This window comes from Phallusia mammillata, chromosome 7 (assembly GCF_965637545.1).
Source record: "Phallusia mammillata chromosome 7, kaPhaMamm4.hap1.1, whole genome shotgun sequence".
In the NCBI taxonomy this organism is placed as follows: Eukaryota; Metazoa; Chordata; class Ascidiacea; order Phlebobranchia; family Ascidiidae; genus Phallusia; species Phallusia mammillata.
In genome coordinates, this window is record NC_137258.1 from 6,185,205 (window position 1) to 6,205,330 (window position 20,126).

At 41.9% G+C, this 20,126-nt stretch overlaps 1 protein-coding gene across 1 annotated transcript in view; it reads left to right on the plus strand.

Moving 5' to 3' along the window:
• LOC145237491 (protocadherin-16-like) overlaps positions 1-20,126 on the plus strand; it is a 53,441-nt gene that overhangs the window by 6,266 nt on the left and 27,049 nt on the right. Inside the window, exons 8-14 of the mRNA XM_080100370.1 lie at positions 14,187-14,378; positions 14,798-15,041; positions 15,283-15,522; positions 16,699-16,832; positions 16,966-17,160; positions 18,474-18,571; positions 18,898-19,050. Of these exons, the coding sequence (XP_079956496.1) occupies positions 14,187-14,378; positions 14,798-15,041; positions 15,283-15,522; positions 16,699-16,832; positions 16,966-17,160; positions 18,474-18,571; positions 18,898-19,050 (1,256 nt within the window). The remainder of the gene's footprint in view (positions 1-14,186; positions 14,379-14,797; positions 15,042-15,282; positions 15,523-16,698; positions 16,833-16,965; positions 17,161-18,473; positions 18,572-18,897; positions 19,051-20,126) is intronic.

A 20,126-nucleotide genomic window follows, 5' to 3' on the forward strand; every position in this document is an offset into this window, starting at 1 on the left:
CTCAGTTACCATTTCTAACACTGAAACTCTGTGTATTGACCTACATTTAGTAGCGTTGGATGTCGATTTTCTTTAGATTGGCGCTGAACAAATGGACGTACGTAGTTTTCCATTAGGCCAACAAATCCTGTCGAATCCCTGTTCGATCGAAAGCTATTCAGATGACACGTTCCGGGGATCTGCAGCATACTGTGCGTTTGCTCAATATGTTTGATCGGCCGTCAATGGTTTGTTTGTCAAACGGGCCTGGGAAAAGTGTGTGGGTCGTCGAAAACCGATTGAAGATAGCGCCTTATGTTGGGGCATAAGTTATGTGAACAGGGTTTCGCACTTTGCCAGAGTACCGCAAACGGCACCTTAATTTAATTGTCCAAACTGTACTGACGAAGGTTGTGTCCACATCCGGCGATGTATTAACGCTTAACAAAGCTGGAAAATGCCGTCGGCCCCGCAAACCCGGCATTACCGAATCACACGACCTATAATTTTCGTGTCGTTTCTTCTCAAATGCTCACTGGGTTCGCTGAAGGCCGGTGCGCGGTTGATATTGAATGGTTCTCTAATCTAATCCACACTCGAAACGTGAACTTTTCGTCTTTTAGAGTCAAAATTATTTTGCCAAGTTGTAAGTGTTTGGTTATTTGAAGAAACTTTAAACACGATTTTTGACACGTTTTTTTCAGCGGCAAGCTCATGCTTGAAGTATACGCTAGAATGGTTGGATTTGTGCGGTTAGAATGCACCAAAAGTGCGTACGCGGTTATAAATTTTGCGAAGGTTCAAGTAGGTTATGTGTGGTTCAGAAGGAATAGAGTGGTGCAACAAAATGGATAAGCTAGCTCTACATTAGCCTATATTTGTTCCTACATCGTCAACTATATAGGTTCTTCAGCCGAATGAATCCTAGGCACACTCTTCACGCTAATTGTTAGCCGCTTAGCCTGTACTCCGCGCAGATCGTCGGTGGTCCTTGAGCGCTCGTTCCAATTCCAATATTTGTCCTTCGAAGCTTCAGTAGGCGCGGCATCCCCATAGCCGGCGAACGACTGCTGCCTGAAATCGATTCGTTTCAATTGTTTTACCGTGTCAGAGCGATTCTGTGCACTCGGAATGACGAGCGTCTCGCGCGTTTTATTGCTTTTTGCGAGATTAAACTAGAGAGCTTGGAGCACGTGGGTTGTATATCTTCCTGTCTAATCGACTCGAGTCGTCGGACATCCGAAATTGTGATGAGCCTTCTTGACGATTTCTGTTAGTAATTGCCCCCCCCCCAATCTGTGTTTAAGTATGCCAAAATATTGTTTTAACCCACCGTGCCAATAAAACCACTTGTGGATATTAAATATGTTTATTTAATTGTCCCCCATTTTCGATTGTCCTTGATAAAAATATTTTGATGTGCTGTTTTTGCATCTAATTTTAGTTCACAGCATAAATGCTAGCGTCAAAACTACTGTAACAAAACGTGCATTTGATATTATTGTGTAGCACTTCAGCTAAAATGCTCGTACGAAACCGATACCTGCGTTAACGTACAAAAGTGTTTGTGGGCGGTTGAAATAATTAAGGAGCTACTTCAGTGAGTCGTGTTCGAATTCACAAACTTTTGATACAAGCAGCAGGGCGGCATTCACCTTTTAAGTGATCCGTTAAATTTAGGCACCTTATTTTCCCACTACACTAGCCACGCTAGGGTAACGTTGCTGAGGTGTCAAAACACATCGACGAGGGTAAATTGTGTTGCTGTATTGATGTGCAACCGCCGAGCTCCATGAACATACTGTATAAAATATTTACGAGTGTTATGTGATTTGCTGTACAGTTAGTTAGTGGGCTGGTTTTACATTCTTTCTATTTAGGCTTACATGAGTATTGCATTGGTGCTCTTAGCACGTATGGATGTGTGCCTAAGTCTGTTTGTACTTCCCTGGTTATGGCAATGCGCTTTAATTTGGAGAGAATAAAATCATAGCTGACAATACACAGGGTGTACTATGCGCACACGCCAATCGTCACCATATTTGTAAAACTGGCGCCTCTTGATTAAACCACGCGTCGTACATACACCCATGCAATTCCCATCACTTGATACATACATGAAAGGCCTCCCAAGGGTGTAGCCTTCAATACATGCACTCCTTTTGCTGAAGCTGAAGACTCGACCTTAGGCCGCTTTACAACCTTTCAACGTGTTGACCATTTCTTGCCTTTAGTCGGAACAGTCGGCGGTTTCACGCCTTGCCACGCGACCCTTAACGTTTGTCACATATTGCTTTTAAGTTTGTGCGACGCAGTGGCCTTGCGGAGACCTTTGCGTGTGTAACAGGTTGTTTCAAGTCGTGGGAAAGTTGTTGTGGTGCTACAGCCACTACGATTTATCGTATTGTTGCCTTCATGCTTTTGGTTTTTGACTGGGGGCTCTGTTTCCGTTCAAAACAAAGCTTTGTTCGCCATTGTAAAGATGGTCGTACGGTGCTAACACTTTAACCATACTCGGTTTGACGTCCTGATTTTCATTTGTTGGAAAACTATGCATGTAAACCAAGTTGCTAGCTTGTGTCAAAACATGATTTTGGCAGCGTTTTGTTATGTGGTGTAACAGTGCATATACCAAAGGTGGCAAAACGCCAAATGCCAGCGCAAAACTCGTGTTCACCTCAAACTTTCGCATGTTGCCTGACCTATGCTTCCTCCGCCGCGAGGCCACTTTTCTTGCATTGGGTTAAACTGAAAGTCGGGGTCCGGTGGGTTTTGGCAACAAGCAACGGAGGGCGGCTCTCGTATCGACCTTAGACGCTATCGGACAGGCGATCTAAACTGAGAGTTTATTTAGCCCCGTCGATGAATTCCAGCGCCTTGACCGAAGCTTCGAGAAGCCAAAATCTGTCGTCGACGAAGATCGCATTGCGAGGTCTATGCAAACATGCCTTGCCTGGCCGCGAGCAACAGGCGGTGGGGTTGAGAAAACCCGTGGGAACTCGTTTTATCGTTAACGCTCGTCTCCGTCTTTGCGTATGATGCATTAACTATCTCCTACCGCACGGCCTCCCTTGCCAGTGTATCGTCAACTTAACGAGGCGAGACCCTGACGGTTTCACCGACAAAACCCGCCGCTATTTCCTACGTGTGTTCATTACGTCACGCAGCTGGGTCGGATTTTAGGCTGTGGTATGGGCTGATTGAATGGCTACACTTTGTATTTGTTGCGCCAATGCAATTGGATATTTAAATGGATGCCGAGCCCTGCCCTCGTGCGTGCAGGAGGTTAAAGGCAAGGCTGAGGAAATGCCACCTTAATTAGGTTTAACGATAAACTCCAGTCTTTTAACACATGAGTTTTCGTCACATTCTTAACGTACGCTACAAGTTTCTTGGTCAACTGTACAGAATTGATATTAGGCTTTGTTCATAGCGACGTTTTATGTTTAGTAGAGACTGTCGCGGGGGATTGGAGCATTTCATAACCGCACGTATTATCACACAAAAGGGCGTCGCGCGTCAGGCCACTCCAGATTTTCCGCTTTATTACATTTCAAGCGTGTTTTTCCAAACATCTCTCCACCGTCGCATTGCTGAAGCTCTTGAGTTGTATTTTGCTTGAGACACTTATATCAAGAAGGTTTTCCTGCCGATGACTTCTTGTTGTTACAGCGTCCACCCCCATCCGCATAAGCAGCGCCGTGTTTGGCTTGGCAGCATTTGTGTATTCGCCTTGGAGTTATGGCCATGGTCGTTTGTTGCGATAAAGTCGAAAATTGCCAGCTCGGGTTTGACATTACATATAATTGCTATTTTTGTGCTTTAGGTCCGTACACAGCAATTAATAGATTCCTTAAATTCCATTGCATCCTATTTAATTGAACGTGCTCATGAATGATGGCATTTTGTCTGTGACTATATTTGTAGCTGGTGATAAGTAGTCAAATCAACAACTAAAGTCGATGGAGGCCGCTCAGAAACCAATAATGAATACGCCATTTATTTCGCTCGCATAACCCATGCAAATGGGTTTGATGTATACTGTACACAATTTACCCGGCCAAGACCTTTCAAGTTTTCAGCTTGGCATGTGTTTTGTGCTCAACCGATACTGTGTGTTATAAGCTTTTTCCAAAAAGGCCTTCAAAAACAATGCAAGCAGTAAAAGAAGATGGTTTTTTAATGCGGTTTGGCCTCGGTCCTGTGGCACTTTGATTGTTTGCCTATACAAGACATCTTATCGTCACGCGCTATTACGGTAATGGAGAAGAGCTGGGTACGACGGTGGGACCTAGTTTTCTCTGTTTAGGCAACACAATTTTTTCTTCGCTCTCTTACGTTACCAATGTGCGGACGACACATAAAGCAAACTTTCCAAACTGTAACAATGCTCTATGCAACATTCTGTTATTTTAGGTTAAGAAAAAAAAACAGCGCTCTTGGTAATCGATCACCTGCTACGCGGTTTGTAAGACGTTCACCGCTAATTTCATGCACTAAAGTCTGGGTATTTGGTCCATGTTCTGTGCCCCATCCGCGGAACGAACTTTCTTTGCCTAAAATCGGTCCTCCAAACCACAAAGTTTCGTCGCTTGGGTGCAACGATCCCCATTGCGGTCAATTGTTTGTTGTTTTGACATCAGAGAGGGTCGGGAAATAACAACTCATAAACAAGACATACAGTGCGTTTGCGTGCAGTTCTGATGTTTTTGGGAGGCCGCTAATAAATTGCCCACGGCCACAACGGGGAGCGTTTGTTTAAGGTGTCAAGTCGGTGTCCTGCTGATGTAGAAACACTAGTAACATGGTTACGACTATCACACTTCTATTGTTATACAATTGTGTACAAACAATTTCATGTCAGCTTGACGGATTGGTATAATCGTTTATATGTGACCAAGAGCGTGTGAACTGAACCCCATACGACCGAGAAACGTTCGTTAACTTTTACGGTTACGACAGGGCCCATTAACCAATGTTTTTTCGTATTGGTTCACAACAACACAGCGCAATACACAACGGTATGTGCACTTTACTTCCAGATAAGGCAAATTTACTGAACGTTAGTAGGTCATTCGTAATACACTTGTAATATGAATTTTGGTTTTATATTTGGACCTATACGGTGGACAGCACATATATGGAACCTATACTAGAACGTAATTGGATAATTATTGAAGTGTGGTCAGCATGTACGCAGATTGGACGATACAGAACGATGCGCCTATTACAAGCACTTGGCGGAGATTTGCGTATGTAAACACATAACCTTGCCTAATTGCCACCTAGCACAGAAGACTTAATCATAGCACAACGAACTGGACTTTCCTGGCAATTTTCTCTGCCTGTCGCGCCGATATCGTAAGCCGTACCACTTGTTCACCTGTAATTGCTTCACCATCAAGTGTGCTACAAATGGATCAGGATGTTAAGGCTTAGGTTGGATTTGTACTGTGGGTTGAGGATCATTTCAGTACAAGCCAAGATTGGTGTGCATCGATTGCCACATCGTATTCAATTCCCAATCAAGAAATCCCATATGGGAAAAATCAGCCGTTAAAGCAATAAATGGTAGTTGTTTATAAACCACACAAGTTTCTAATGTATTTATCGTTTTAGTCATAAGTATTGTGGTCTTGTTGCGGTAAGATTGTGGCATCACATAGTAAAACCGCCCTCATCTTATTCCTGGGCGAGACCACTATGTCTCATTTTCACTCATTGTGATTTCACGCCGTTTTGTGGCCGAAGCTGATCGCATTAGTTCCGCGTCAAACCGAGTCCCGTACCGACCACAGAACTTATCACAACCGACTGTAAAAAGCCGCACAATCTTCCATATAAACATGAGTCACCTCTCCCTAAACCAGTGGTTCTTAACCCTTTTGGTGTGGTTTCCCACTAAAGTAAATCACCAAGTCCGAATTTCCCACTCTGTTATTTTTATAATCATGTTTTGTGTCCAACAAAAAATGATTCTTTAATCAAAATAATTTTGTGAAGCGATTTGGTCGGCACCTTAAAGGTATACTGAAATCTTATTTAGTGATTTCGTGGGTAAGTAAAATTGTGTGGGATTTTGAAAAATCTCATGTGCTTGCAACAGTCATTTATCGCACCACAATCAACAGACCAAATGCATTTATTCGCAAACAATAACAAAGTCATTGATGCTTTTAGTAATGTCTGTGACGTAACAAACGATTTTTGGATTTTTATGCGCCTTGTAAAACTAGGTGAAGTTAATCTTACATGTTGTTGCGGAAAATATTGTATTCAATTAACTTTCAATGGTTGATTTCAACCCACGGGCCCGAGTTTGGTGACTTCTGACTCACATAATTTCTCTCTAAAAACAGTAAATTTCCCACTAGTGGGAAATTTCCCACCGGTTAAGAACCACTGCCCTAAACTGTGGGACGAAATTCGCAAGGACATCGGGACGCCTTCGCGCCTTCCAATCCCGAACTGTTTGTTTGTGTAGCCAGAGCCAGCCGCGCGGCTAAGGCGAGTGGCAAACACTTGGCGCTAATAATCAGCCACTCGTTACAACCGCAACTTGTAACAATGTTGCAAGTGCGGATGGGAATTGGCCAGAGAGGTTCGGCGCTCTGTACTTGGCTCTGTCGCTTTACACTTGTTCTTGTGATTAGGTAAAGTTGCGCCCTTTTGTCGCGAATCACAATGCACTTGTAGATTTGTCTCGGTGTGACTAAACTCTGGCGCCTGAGATGAGTGAAAAACATCCGATGTGGGATTGTTTTTAGATTACACGATGTATAATTGTTTTTTTCCATCGTCGAAACACCCCAAAAGAAACAAAGTTAAAACAGTAACAAAGGCAATTTGAACAGTGCGAAGAATATTCTACATTACTGATTGTTTTTTTTTCACACTAAACAATTTTCCCAAAAAATATTTCGCTGTGTATAACACTATTTTATGCAAACTGGCTATGTTTTTGTATCGAGTACAAACAAAGTATTAACAAACGTTGCAACTTTGTGACCTTAAAAAAGAACATTCTCTCGATTTGCCAGCCTGTAAATTGTGTATTGTAGTTTACTTCTATATAAAGCACAAGCATTGTTAACCTTCAACACAAAGTTTTACACCGTAGCATGTAAATACTGTTAAAAGCATTGAGCCATTTAGTTAGATCGCTCAACACCATTAGCAAAGTGTACAACGAAGTTTATGACTCTACTTCGTTGTTGCGCTTTTGTGATTTCGCTTTGATGCGCCGTGAGCAAATGGCTTTAATGTGCCGACTCCAATGGGTTATTCGCTAAAACATTAAATCGTGACAATCACAGTCTCTAAGGCTTTCCAGAGACCCCGCTGTGATATGAGAAGTGGCCGAAAATTCCGCAAGCAAAAATCATAAAACGCCTTTTAAACCGAACTCATCGTGTGCGGGAAAAGGCCCTCGAAACTCAACGGTCCACGGGCCTTCGCTTTCCGCCAGGCGAAGGCAGAACAGCTGAAGAGTTTTCATGGAGGGCTCTCCACTCCACATTATTAGCCTTGCGTGGTCATCGCTTCCATTTTGCAGCTTTGACGAGTGGCTCAGGAGCTTGGTAATACTTTTCATTCGCTCTTTATATTGTTTCCGCCTTGGTGACTTCCCGCCCCCAGGGACTCGTTATGGATGTGAAAAGGGTTTTGTCCGAAGGCTGAAAATTATATGTTCCACAATACCTTTGTTGAGCTGTCAGAAGTGTTTGGATTTTAATGAAATAGGAACCGTTTAGAACGTATGGCATTTCCTTTCCCACAATAAATAGCTACCTTGGCCAGAAATTTTTCTCCAATATACTTTTATTTTTTATCGTTTGCGTGGAATAGTTTCCATTAACGAGATACAAACAAGCCAATAAGTTCATGTAGAATATGACGTTTCGACGGTAACTTAAAACATTTTCAAATGAAAGTTGCTGTCAAAAAGTCATGTTCTATGTAATAAATTGGCTTGTTTTTCTCGTTAGAATCTTTAAAATCGTGAATTGTGTACCTAAGTTCCCATAAAAGTTTTACCTTTTTGTTACTTGTACATATTTCGTTAAAAACACTCGACTAAATGCCCGTTCTTCGAGTCTAAAAAACAGAAATGTCTAGAAAGCACAGTTAATATATTAACGATCTAAGAAGAGCAAACTTTTCTGGTGTTGCGTATTATGACATACGTCGCTTTTCATTTGGGACAAAAGGAACAACCCACTCAAACATTACGCCTGACTCATCTATTGGTGATCAAAACAATCTTGCGCCAGCACTTACAATGTACGCGCTACGTTGTGTCCGATTACTGGAATTCACTTTTGTTCGGAGCACTTTGCTAACATGACATACCAATGCGTAATCCAAAACCGAAATGTTGAGTCAATCAACTTGCTATGAACACGCATATAAGTGATAAGTCGCTAGGGAAATTCGTTGTGTATTTTTGGTCAGTACGTCTCCATTTCCGGCTTTTACTTCGCCGCGATGCAGGTGTAAGTTTTTCTGAACTTTTGATGTCCAATTTGGCCCTGAGGCTCGGAAAAGCACCGATGATTCGCGCAATTTGCAAGCTGTTTTTGGCCAATTTTGGTCGCGCAATATGTTGCTTTTTTCCGCCGCAACCGAGCTTATGCTCTATATTAACTTGTGCGGGTTTTCTCGCGAAAATATTGTGCATTTAAAAAGAACAATTCACGAAGCAACAGTGCTTCCTAATCAGAATTAGTCAAAAAGTAGTGTTTAACGATATATATTTATCCCATTACACACATAATCAGTGATCATCGACTTATGATGCCTACAATATTTGCGGGAAAGGTCCTGTAACAAACACTAAATGTGTCTTCAAAAATGGAACATTTTCAATGATGTGATTCAACTTGAAAAAAAAATGCTTTTGCAGCATGCACTTTCAAAACGATGGAAATTTGATGTCCAATGTCATTTAGCTATTACAAACCGGATTGTGTCACAAGATTTTGTGATGCAACCCACATGATGTGCTTAAATCTATTACGACAAGTCTTAAAATCGCATTAGCGGCCACCGGACTGACATTCCAACTCAGATTAAAGCGAATCTCTTGGAAGGCCGTTGTCGGCGATTTCTCTGAAGCGAACATCACGTGACATCACCGCATGACAATGCCCGGGCGATCCTGATCCAAGCGATGAAGTTTAGTAAACCTTTGCATTCCGCTATGTTGAATGGGGGAGCTGCGAGCACAAACGGCGGGCCCGAGTGGTGTACACAGCGGCGGACGCGTCCTTCCGTGCCTGTCGTGTTTTGTTGATAGTGTGTCGTTTTTCGTTCATTGTCCTGCCGCGCGTCCTTTTTTAAATCCCACAAGAGATGCCTTCAGGACGCCTGTCGCAACTTAGAAACGGCAAATGTTACAGTTTGCGATGAGAGAGATGGAATCCAAAAAATCTGAAACTATATAACACGTTAAACTTTCAATGAATCAACAGCCATGCTCGGGATATGCCCACGAATTGTTACTTTGATGTATCATTAAAAATTATTATCACACAAATTAAGTGGTTTTCACACGATAGAGGAACTCAAAGCGAACGTGTTAAAGTATAGGAGGCCGATATAAGTTAAACTAGCAAACTAGCAAACAAACCAATAGTTCTGTTGTTTATTATGCGTCGAAAAAGTGTATTTGAGCACTTAACAAACGGATTTAGCTTAGACGTTGATTAGGCATATATTGAGCGATTATACGATTGTGCCAGTCTGTACGTTGACCTGAACGAATTTATACGGTTCTTGCGCTCTTTTACCGCATGGCAATGCACCAGGCAGTTATACCTCGCAACTCAAACCCACATCCCGGCAATTTTCTCTTGTGGCCATATACCTATGTCATGCGCGGTTTGATCTCATCGAAAATATCAGTATAACAAAGCATGTGGTGGCAGCGGCTGTTATGCAACTTTGTTCTGCTTTCTCACAGGTCCTTGGCCATCGGCCTGCATAATTTTTGTTAAGTCACGGAATGTAGTAATTAGAGTGACTGGATGCTAGACCACATATGCACGTAAACACTACTTTGAGCTTTTGCATGTTGCGGTTTATTCAAAGCAATTATTTGGCTGCAGAAACAGATGGCTAAACCAGAAATATCTTTAAAAAACATGGTCCTGTCCAGTTTGACGTTTAAAACCGGAAGGCTTTGAACACTACGTTTAGCCAATCGACTTTTAAACCTTAAAACCAAAGTGCACCTGTCTATATATACTTGTAGGCATTCATTTTTGATGAACAAAGTTAAAAAGTGTCATCATTTCAAACAGTACAACGCTACTCTTTTGATTAAAAACTCTTGGACCAAGACGAGTAATAAATATTTCTGATGTGACCCTTCATATCACTGATGATGGCATGAGCATTTGCTGAAACGTTTGAACAATTAAGTATGTCGCTTTTACGTCTATTGGGACCGTTATTTTCATCATTAAACTGAATAGATCCGTACATAGTGTTCCAGAATACTTATTATTATTGGTTCCTCATTTCAAATGTTTGGTTGAGCTGAAATACGTGTTTTTACTTGTATTGCGTAGGTTCAAATGCAAAGGTAAAATGTTAAGAAAGTTTGGGCTTCCATTCTTTTCAAGGTCGCTTTGTATTTGATTAATTGTTTAGCTTATAGTCTATATTGTGGCAGCTGCTTGCTATGTACACTCATGTGAGTGGTCGCTGAGAGACGGAAACATCACTGACAATCGTCTGTTGATTTTGCTTTCAACCACAGTCATTCCTGTCGCATGTCAAGTATTCAGTTGAGCCTTGCCCCATTCGTCTTGTATCAACCGGTCGGGCGTTGACGTTCGCCTTTCCTTGTACGAGGCTTATTGCTATAGATGTCTTGTCCCGGTTGCGTGGTAAACTCTTACCCACATGAAGATAAACTAAATCCGACTAAACCAACATTAGCTAAGTTGCGAGGAAACTGGCTTCTCTCAAAATAATCGAAAACCCTTATTTGACCATTCACCACATAAAAACATTTTTCCAACAAATAGTTCATCCTTAATAGGTGCTTTGCGTGGAATTGCAGCGACGTGCAAATCGCTTTGCAAGCTGCTGTGTGGTTATATTCGTAATTTGGCGCCCCAACTTGTCAAAGGAAATCCCCTAGCATCAGGAGTATTAACTTGACGACGTAATTTCAATGCTCAAGTTACCTAGGGCCCAAATTCAAGCAAAATTGCGCTCAGTAAAATGGACAAGCCAGAGCCTTTTTTCTTTATTCAACGCGTTGTGTTTTTTCGCTGGACCTTCCACCGTGACCTCTGACCCCCGGGCCATTGTTCGTCATCACGTTTGCGCGTTATCTTTCGTAGCATCAACTGGATCGTGAGCGCGCGCGGACCAAATCGTCCCAGGCCGACTTCCTAAATCGGACGGCCGGGATTTCCACGCCCAGCGGCCGGGTTTAAGTTGGAAATCGGCGAGCTTCGTCCATCCGTAGCGCCCAGGCCTCTGGCACAAGCAGCAAATCGTCATATGTTGTTGTTGTATCGCTAGATCGGTTTAACATAGCGCCCAGGATTTACCGCGACTGATTTGATTGTGACGTCACCGTGCTCACTGTTGAACAGTTCTGCCTTGTGGCCTACGCCATTGTGTGCAGTCGCAGCCATTTTCCCAAACGATAAAATCATTGTGGTGTCAAATGGTGGGAAGACAATGGAAAAGCTTCTGGTTTGATTTCACCCGACCAGGAAGGGGTCGATGTTTTTCGGCGAGAATCTGACCTGCTTTTTCGGGCTCGGCCAACTTTTCTCAGCCCTTTCACGCGATGTTTATTTTTCATTGGCAAGCTGTGTGACTTTCAGACGCAACCGTGCCAGAATATTATTTTTCACGCCAAATTTACCATGGCAAAACACGCCACAGTCACGTGCACCGTGTAGTATAACATTATAACATCTGAACTTGTATTCTGGCACAGATTGTCTCATACAGTAATATACCCTATGTCTTGTCATTTGGAGGTGCTTAAGAGATTGGCTTGATTCAGTATGACGGCCTGGCGTACTATGATTTATATATAAGTAATAGCTGGTCTGCATAAATACTTTAGACATGATCCCGGTAGAGAAATATATCTTAATCTTACCATTGCATAAACTCAATTATGCCAAATAGCGTTAGGTTTATCAAAACCAACCGCTTTGAAGGCGTTTAACTTTCAAACCCAGCGGATGCCGGAAAAATTGCGCAAAGCGAACCCTTTGACTGATTTGTCATGGGCTGTTGTACTTCAGCATCCTAATAATCGCCCGTCCCACCCTTTCCAGCCGCTTGTCAGCTATCTGCCATCGCCTGCCAACCTTTAACTGCTGAGTGGAAGCCGGTCTAAATTAACGGCTTGCATTTCAAAGCATTCAGGCTTCACTTTCGTGCAAGCTGCGAACTGCAAGAGGTGTCCAATATCTCCGATGCTTGTTAACGCCAAGTGCCGATACTTGGGTTCCTGCTTTATTGACCCTTGCGGGGTCATGTTGGCGTAGTAGCGCTAGTAAATGGTCGTTGTTGCCGGTTTGCGCTCTGCTGTGAGCTTCGGCCTTTGAGAAGTAACTATTTTTGTACTTGGTAGCTATAAACAAAGAGTTTCGATCTATAGTTAGGTTGGTATTAAACTTGCTGCTTTAACTATGAACGCCCTTGTATGAAGGTTTTGTGTTGCTAGCATTGATACCGATTTTCAAAACCCTGAAAAGGTGAGAGGTTACAATACTGGTTGAAATCGGCGATGACTGTTTCGCAATCCACTGCGCCCGGCGAGTTCACTCTATAAGCCGATTTCGAAGCTTTTAGTGATGTCTCCGATTGCCGGCCTTGTCATAAAATTCTCTGTCGTAATGCGCCCACCACACATTCACAAACGCACAAATGACATTGAACTAATGAATGGCGAAGGTCAGGAATTTATAGCATCTGCATTACACAGTGACGCGACATTTCTGACATTTTCTCATCAGCTGAAACGTGAGTGGAACTACTAAATTTTTATAGGAACCTTACAGTACTACTGTTCACTAATAAAGTATTAAAAGGAGTTAAACTGACAAAGCGTTTAATGTTGTTGATATTTTGAAAACATTATTATCTTTCATTTTTTGGATTGTCACTATATTGCCGTTTTAGTTCTTACATAGTATATATGTGATAAGTCGAGAAGCCTGACTGCATAAGAGTTTCCAGACCACTGCCGACTTTTGAGCTCCCGTCGCAATTCGGAAACCCGACGTAGTAATTGTCGGAGCAAGCAATACATTTACCCGGCGAAGTGGCCGCGAATGTCTCAGACACGAATTAAGGGTCAGCACGCGAAATCAACGCTTGTCAGGTCAGATTTGTTAAGTCGAACCGGGCTTTTCAGGTCGGATTCGGTTTTGTGCCGGGTTCGGGTTAAGTTCTGATAAAACTGACTTCATTCCAGCCTGACATTACACTTGGCATAATTTTCGCCACCTTTTAGGTCTGATTCGGATTACGTCTTTCGGGCCGAGATTTAGGCATGTGTTTAAGTTCGGGCTGGTTTTGGGTCCCACTTTTAGGCCGCTTACAACTCTGTGGCTGACCCAGTCACAAGAAACATTACATCATTAAAATCACTCAATGTCCACCTACGCACAGTGCAACAATGAGGCCGTAAAATAAACGACTCTTTTGACTGCAGCTGTTCATATCACGTAAATCCGAAAAATTGCTTTACTCAGTGATTCGTGAGTCAAAGTTGTTTGCTTGTAACTGGAGACATCGCGGAGTAGATTCCGGTACTGTCGTGTTGTTTTGCGAATGTCGTGCTTCGCCAGGTTATTTCCAGGCGTCGCCGGGTTTTAATACTTTGCACGCATGTCAAATTGCTCTGTGATTCCGATCTGTCTGATGCATTTGGCTTGTGGAACATATACTGTGATTTCAAACTGAAAAACACAGATTAGATGGAAATTAGGGGTATTGAACTTTTTAGCAGCACGCGGGACGGTTTCTCTTCGGTTTTGTGGTCCAAACTGGCGTCTTGACGTCTTACGACCCGATGTAGGTTCTTTGAAAAGTATAATTTGAAAACGGAACCGATGTATTGTCAGTTATTACCGTCAAAAAATTAGGGGTTCCAAGTTGTATTATGCTACTTTAACAGGTTTATTGGCAATAACACTTAAAGATCCATCATTTATCAGGTCCGTGCTCTTGATCCTGATTCATCAAGCAGCAGTTCCCCATCGATTACGTACTCGCTCGTGATTGGAGGAGATAGCGATGTCGGAAGTCCTTTCGAGGTGCGTGAAGACAGTGGGTGGATCTGCTTGGCCTCCGGGTTAGATAGAGAGCAGAGAGATGAATACACGTTTGAAGTTCAAGCAACTGAACAGGTACAAGACTTACTCAACGCAAATTGGGCATAAATGTTTTTTTTTCAATTATCAGGACAAAAATTTCCTTTGGTTTATGTAATATACTGGTTGTCCACCAGCTGCAAAGGTGAGACCTCATAACAGAGTCGTGAGTCGGGCCATGTTTTTGGTCAGGTTTGGGCTTGAGTTTCAATAAAAAGGGTTTGATGCGAGCCTTTGCACTCGGCATTAATTTTGCCGCATTTTTAATACCCCGTTTCCTTGATTTAGGCCTTGTTTTTTTTTTGTATACAATCAGGCTAGGATCCTGTTTCGTGCTTGTACTTTCGGTTATGTGCCGGGCTCGGGTCTAAATTTTAGCCCTTTATTACATACAGTTTGAAACAGTGCACACTATCTGCAATTTACTTAACAATATATCCTATGTTAAACTCTAGGGTGGACAATGGGACCGTTCCAGAGTGCACGTCACCGTCAGTGACGTCAACGACCACAGTCCAGTCTTTCACCCAGTGACGTACGACGTTAACGTGGATCGTAGTATCGCCGAAGTGGGAACACCGGTCACCTTGCTGACCGCCACTGACCGGGATGACCCTGAAGGCTCCGGGTTCGGCCGGGTCACTTTTAATGTGATGACTGGCAATGAAGATGACCTGTTTGAACTGAACGCTTTGACAGGTTGGTTTGCATTTTTCCGCAGTTTAAATGCTTAAAAACGAGTAAAAATTACAGACTGGCTCATTTTTTATGTGTGCATACAGCACATATTTCTATTACATTAAAACATAATTGCCTTTGTAAGTTGCATTGTACGAGATTAAAAGAACAGCCATTTTCACCATGATCCAGAGTTTTTATGTTCTTGTCAGGTTTTGTTTTACATGCTATATACAACAAAATCATACGTCGTGTCTTTCAGGTCAACTTTCTGTCGCCAAACCGCTACACAGTATCGGTGTCGGTTCAGTTCATCGGCTTGAAGTCGGCGCCGTCGACGGAGGATCGGTGGGCGCAGAAGAAAACGCTACAGTTAGCATAAGTGTTATTGACGGCGGGTCGACCGGTGGACCAACCTTCACCTCGTCGTTGTACAGCATCGAAATAACTGAAGGATTGATGGAATCTGCAACAATTGGTCGGATTTCTGCTTCTATGGAAGGTATGTGCATCATGAAGTTATAAGTCGGGCCGTTTTGGGGTCGGACCTTGGTTTGAATAAATTGGACTTGATTTGACCTGAATTTACGTACGTCACATTTGCATTATAACCAAAGTTGGTAACTCTAACTTTTGGGCACGTTTCGGGCTTTTACTTTCGGCTTCGGGCCAACTACAACCCTGAAAACAAGTATTCGTATTGTTACATTTAGCATGCAAATTAATCCACAAGTCTGTAATTATCACATTATAGATCCGGTTATTTATTTAGCATTGTTCGATTACTGTTTATTGGTGCAAATTTTGCAAAGCTATTTATGCTCAAGGGGGTCCAAAGCTGTAAACAACTCAAATTTCAGATTTTTTTAAGTTGTTTTCAAATAGTATTCCCTTTATAACGCTTTCCAAAAATCACTGAACAAAAATCCTCAAAAATTTAAATTCCAATAATCGCACTTATGAAAATATATGATGTAACTGCATACATGCATTAAGCGTAACCTTTGCGGGCCGCCAATTACCTCTGTCTAAATCAAACAAACAAATCGGAACATCGACTTTCTGATTCACGCCTGCAAACAATGTGGACAGTGCGGGAATCGGGCTTATCTGTTTATATCTCGTGCAAACAACAGCACAGACTATATTGTGCCAATTTTCGGCCTGTTGTCATTTCAACGCGATAACAAATTTAAGTGGAGAGCAGTTATGGGGCCATTTCGTGGAGAACATTTGCCTTTATTGTCCGATAACACGAAATCCAACACCTGACCCCGTGCGGCTATTTTAGGCAAATTGCCCCAAGGGAAAATGATTGCATTCACACAAAAGTGCTCATTTAGGGTAACGTTGAGAAAATAACATAATATACTAAAATAAGTTTTCTGCAATAATTCCCATCACTTTTCAGTTCACTTTGTCAGGATTTTTTATCACGTTTTTTGACGAATAGACCAATTTTTTTTTTACTTTAAAAGTCTAAAATATCACTTTGTCAGTTTACAGAAATATGATTTTAAATGCAGCGTCTTTATAGGGCTCTTCTTGCATTCGTATTTTTCAAAATACAATTGCCAGAAAGAGCTTTATAAAGTTGATACTATGCCAGCAACAGCTGATGTATTAAATGCAGTATGTTTGACAGTTGCTTCTTTATTTGCCCTTTTGTCCCTGCTAGGTGGAGAGAGTGTGGCTTATTCAATTCGGAGAGATCCGCCATTTACCACCTGGTTTACTGTGGATCCTAGTACAGGACACTTGAACGTTTCTTCTGATGCAGATCGAGAGATTTTGTCTTCCTCTCGCTTCCAGGTGGGTCTTCTTTTTGTAATCTCATAGACACAGGACAATCTTCTTCAAAAGAGCAATTGCTATTGATCTCCAAAGCTCGATAAAAATATCTGCACGATATACATTACAATACCTTCATGCAACATATTTCCAGGTGGTTGCAGCTGCGGGGACGCCCCCGATTTACGGGTTCAGCACAGTGGAGGTCAACATACGGGACGTTAACGACAACGCACCAAAATTCGACGCTCAATCTCTCACCGCAGTGACTCTGCCTTACACATTAGCACAGGGGTCCACTGTAAGGGTTATACGGGCTGTGGACACCGACGACGCCGAGAATGGAACGGTACGTACTGTCTGTGAGTCTGAATACGACATGTTTCAGTCTATGTTACACTAAATTGCCTGTGGAGTAATTGGTTCTTGATCGAATTGTAGGCAGTTTTGAGTCTAACTTTACCAAAACTCGTGTTATAGGAAGGTGACAGTACATAACAAAGCCTTGCAAATACAATTTGCCATTGACAACATAACAAAGCTTAATTGTCAATGACAAATTGTGGCCCTTACAAAAACTTCTTAACTTCCTGCCTATTAGACTCTCCCGTAATATTTTTGGTACTTTTTGACTAAGTCTAATCATGTCGCTGCGTTAATCTTAGCCTAAATAATATTTGCATTTCACTTCACTTGCTATTCGCCCACTCTGTTTACTGTAGCCTTATCAATGTGGAGTATTTGCATAGGGCGAGTCTGTCGTACAGTAAGACTGTTATTTACGACTTTTGCCTTCTTGCGAACAATTTTATGAAGAGAACTTTAACCAAATTTCAAAGTCGCGCAATCTGTTGGCCGCACTAATGTACCGAAGCTTCGATTTCATAAATTACTTTGGACGAATAAGTGAATTTTACTAAGAGTGCGTTCGCCCGAACAATTTGTTGCGATTTGGCCGAAATTTTGCGTTTTCAAGCTTTAAGCATGTCCTTTTTTAAGAATAAACATGTAGAATATTTATCCACAGAAATCCAAAGAATCTTTTCATAACGACCATCGCACATAGTTTTTGCAAAGCACTATCGTTTTGTCCATTTTCGACAAAAGATATGTAATTTATTTTCGTTATACATTCGGTTTTGGTCGGATACTAATTTAGCCTCGCTTGTCTAAAAACAGTACGCAGTTAATCATTCCCGTTTATTGCCAAGGCCTCGTTAATCTCGCCCCTTCACACATCAATACACGTCGTGTAATTACAGCCCGTTATACTGCCTTGGCGCAAACACCTTCAACGGTGATCGCAGTACCCTGTATGTGGAGCAAACAGTTCGAACGACCGTATCAAACGCGGCTTAACAGATGATGGGCCAGGGACCTTGCCATTTGCTCGCGGTGTTGTGTACGCCTCTGAAGTCATGTATGCTCGTACGTTGATCTGTGTGTTCGCCAAGCACTTAATCGGAAGCCCTTTGACCCTTAGTCACCGGTATATATGATACCCGGTTTCTACGCGTGTGGTGGCAGATTGTGGGCCTTCAGTTTACAAAACGTGAATCTGAAATAAAAAATGGCCTCCTATGTACAATTATTCTGTGTTTAACATTATTTGTCTCTTCTAGCGAAAATGCCTAAATTTTAATTTATTGTTATTAATTGCAGGTGAGATACAGGACCTCGTCTCGAATGTTTTCGATCGATGAAGAAACAGGCCGGTTGATACTTTCAAGGAACATGCCTCAACAAAATGCCGAGTACAGGTGAGAATGTGTTTTAAACTTTCGGAATTCATGATCAATGTTTAACAAAAATGGGTTTATGAATTTTCAGCAACCATACCTGAAGATAACATATAAAACAGTCGACAAAACCCGTTGCTGAATAATTGAGTTTGAGTGCTTAGTTATCTCCATAAGAGTATCGATCTATTGTATTTGTATCAAAATTGTGCACACTGTATAAGGTCTCATTAATGCAGCTGATGACAAGACATTGGCCCTATGAGCTAGCGTAGACCTTATAGGTTGCAACAGTGTGTACTGTCTGCAGCTTATTTGTCACCTAACTCTGACTTTAAATGCTTCAGAGTTTTGATCGAGGCCTACGACTTGGGTGTATTGTCGCTGACATCATCATTCGAGCTTCTGGTCGTCGCACGTCGTCCTAATGTCAACTGTCCTGTGTTTTCCACTTCCCAAAGCGCGACTCGTCTACAAGAAGATTTCGCGACGTCCTTAGTGTAAGTCTACATCATTTGTGCTTGTTATGGGTCCCCTTCCCTGAAGGGGACACATATTGTTTTTGTCTATATTTTTTTTTTTTTTTTTCTTTTTTTCTTTTTTTCTTTTTTCTTTTTTTCTTTCTAACGCAGATTTGTTCCCACGTTTTGGTCAAGAAAGAATGGTTCAAACTTTTTCAAATTTACACACATTACAGATATTGGTCTAAAGATGGTCCATGTTAATTTTGACCCCGTTTGATCCCTCGGTTCACCCACAGCCCCCCAAAACGTGAAATTTTTAGCGCGGATTTGTTCCCACGTTTTGGTCAAGAAAGAATGGTTCAAACTTTTTCAATTTTACACACATTACAGATATTGGTCTAAAGATGGTCCATGTGAATTTTAACCCCGTATGACCCAGAGATTCACCCACAGGCCCCCGAAACGTAAATGTGTCTAACGCTCGTTTGGTCAAGAAAGACACTGTAGGCAGAAGTACCAAGAGAGTAACTCACTGGTTTACGATAGCGGGAGGGCTCAGCTTGACGTCGGACAGACGTTTTACGAGACATCGTTTCAGTGATTAGAAATCAGCTGTTTTGCACAGCAATGCTATGTCGTTTTATTAAGTTATCACTCACATTTTTAGTTTTGTCGAAGGTTTTACACCTATGACGTGATTTAAGCCTAATAACCGTGCTTCGGTTTTGTATATGTCAAGAAAAACTTTGTTAATAAAAGTTAAGATGAAAAAATTAACTTGACTTTTTTGCCAAATAAATGTTTTTTTAAATGCTCGCTGTCAGGTTGGCCGCCGCATGATCACGGGTTACTTAAGGTCAACTAGTCGGTATTACAAACACAGCTCAGAACTTTCTTCATAACGTAGCGTTTTTTTAACAATCAATTTAGGAGTCAATACTCAAGGCATGTATAAATTAGGCTTAACAGTATTGTTGAACACGAATGACGGCGTGCTATTGAAAACGGTGTCAAAAGGTCAAACAGTCGTTTGGCGTGTGCACCCTGAGAGGTTACTACAGGTCAATGGTACTCGTTTTGCGAAACAAAGTTAAATGAAAAACAATTTGTTA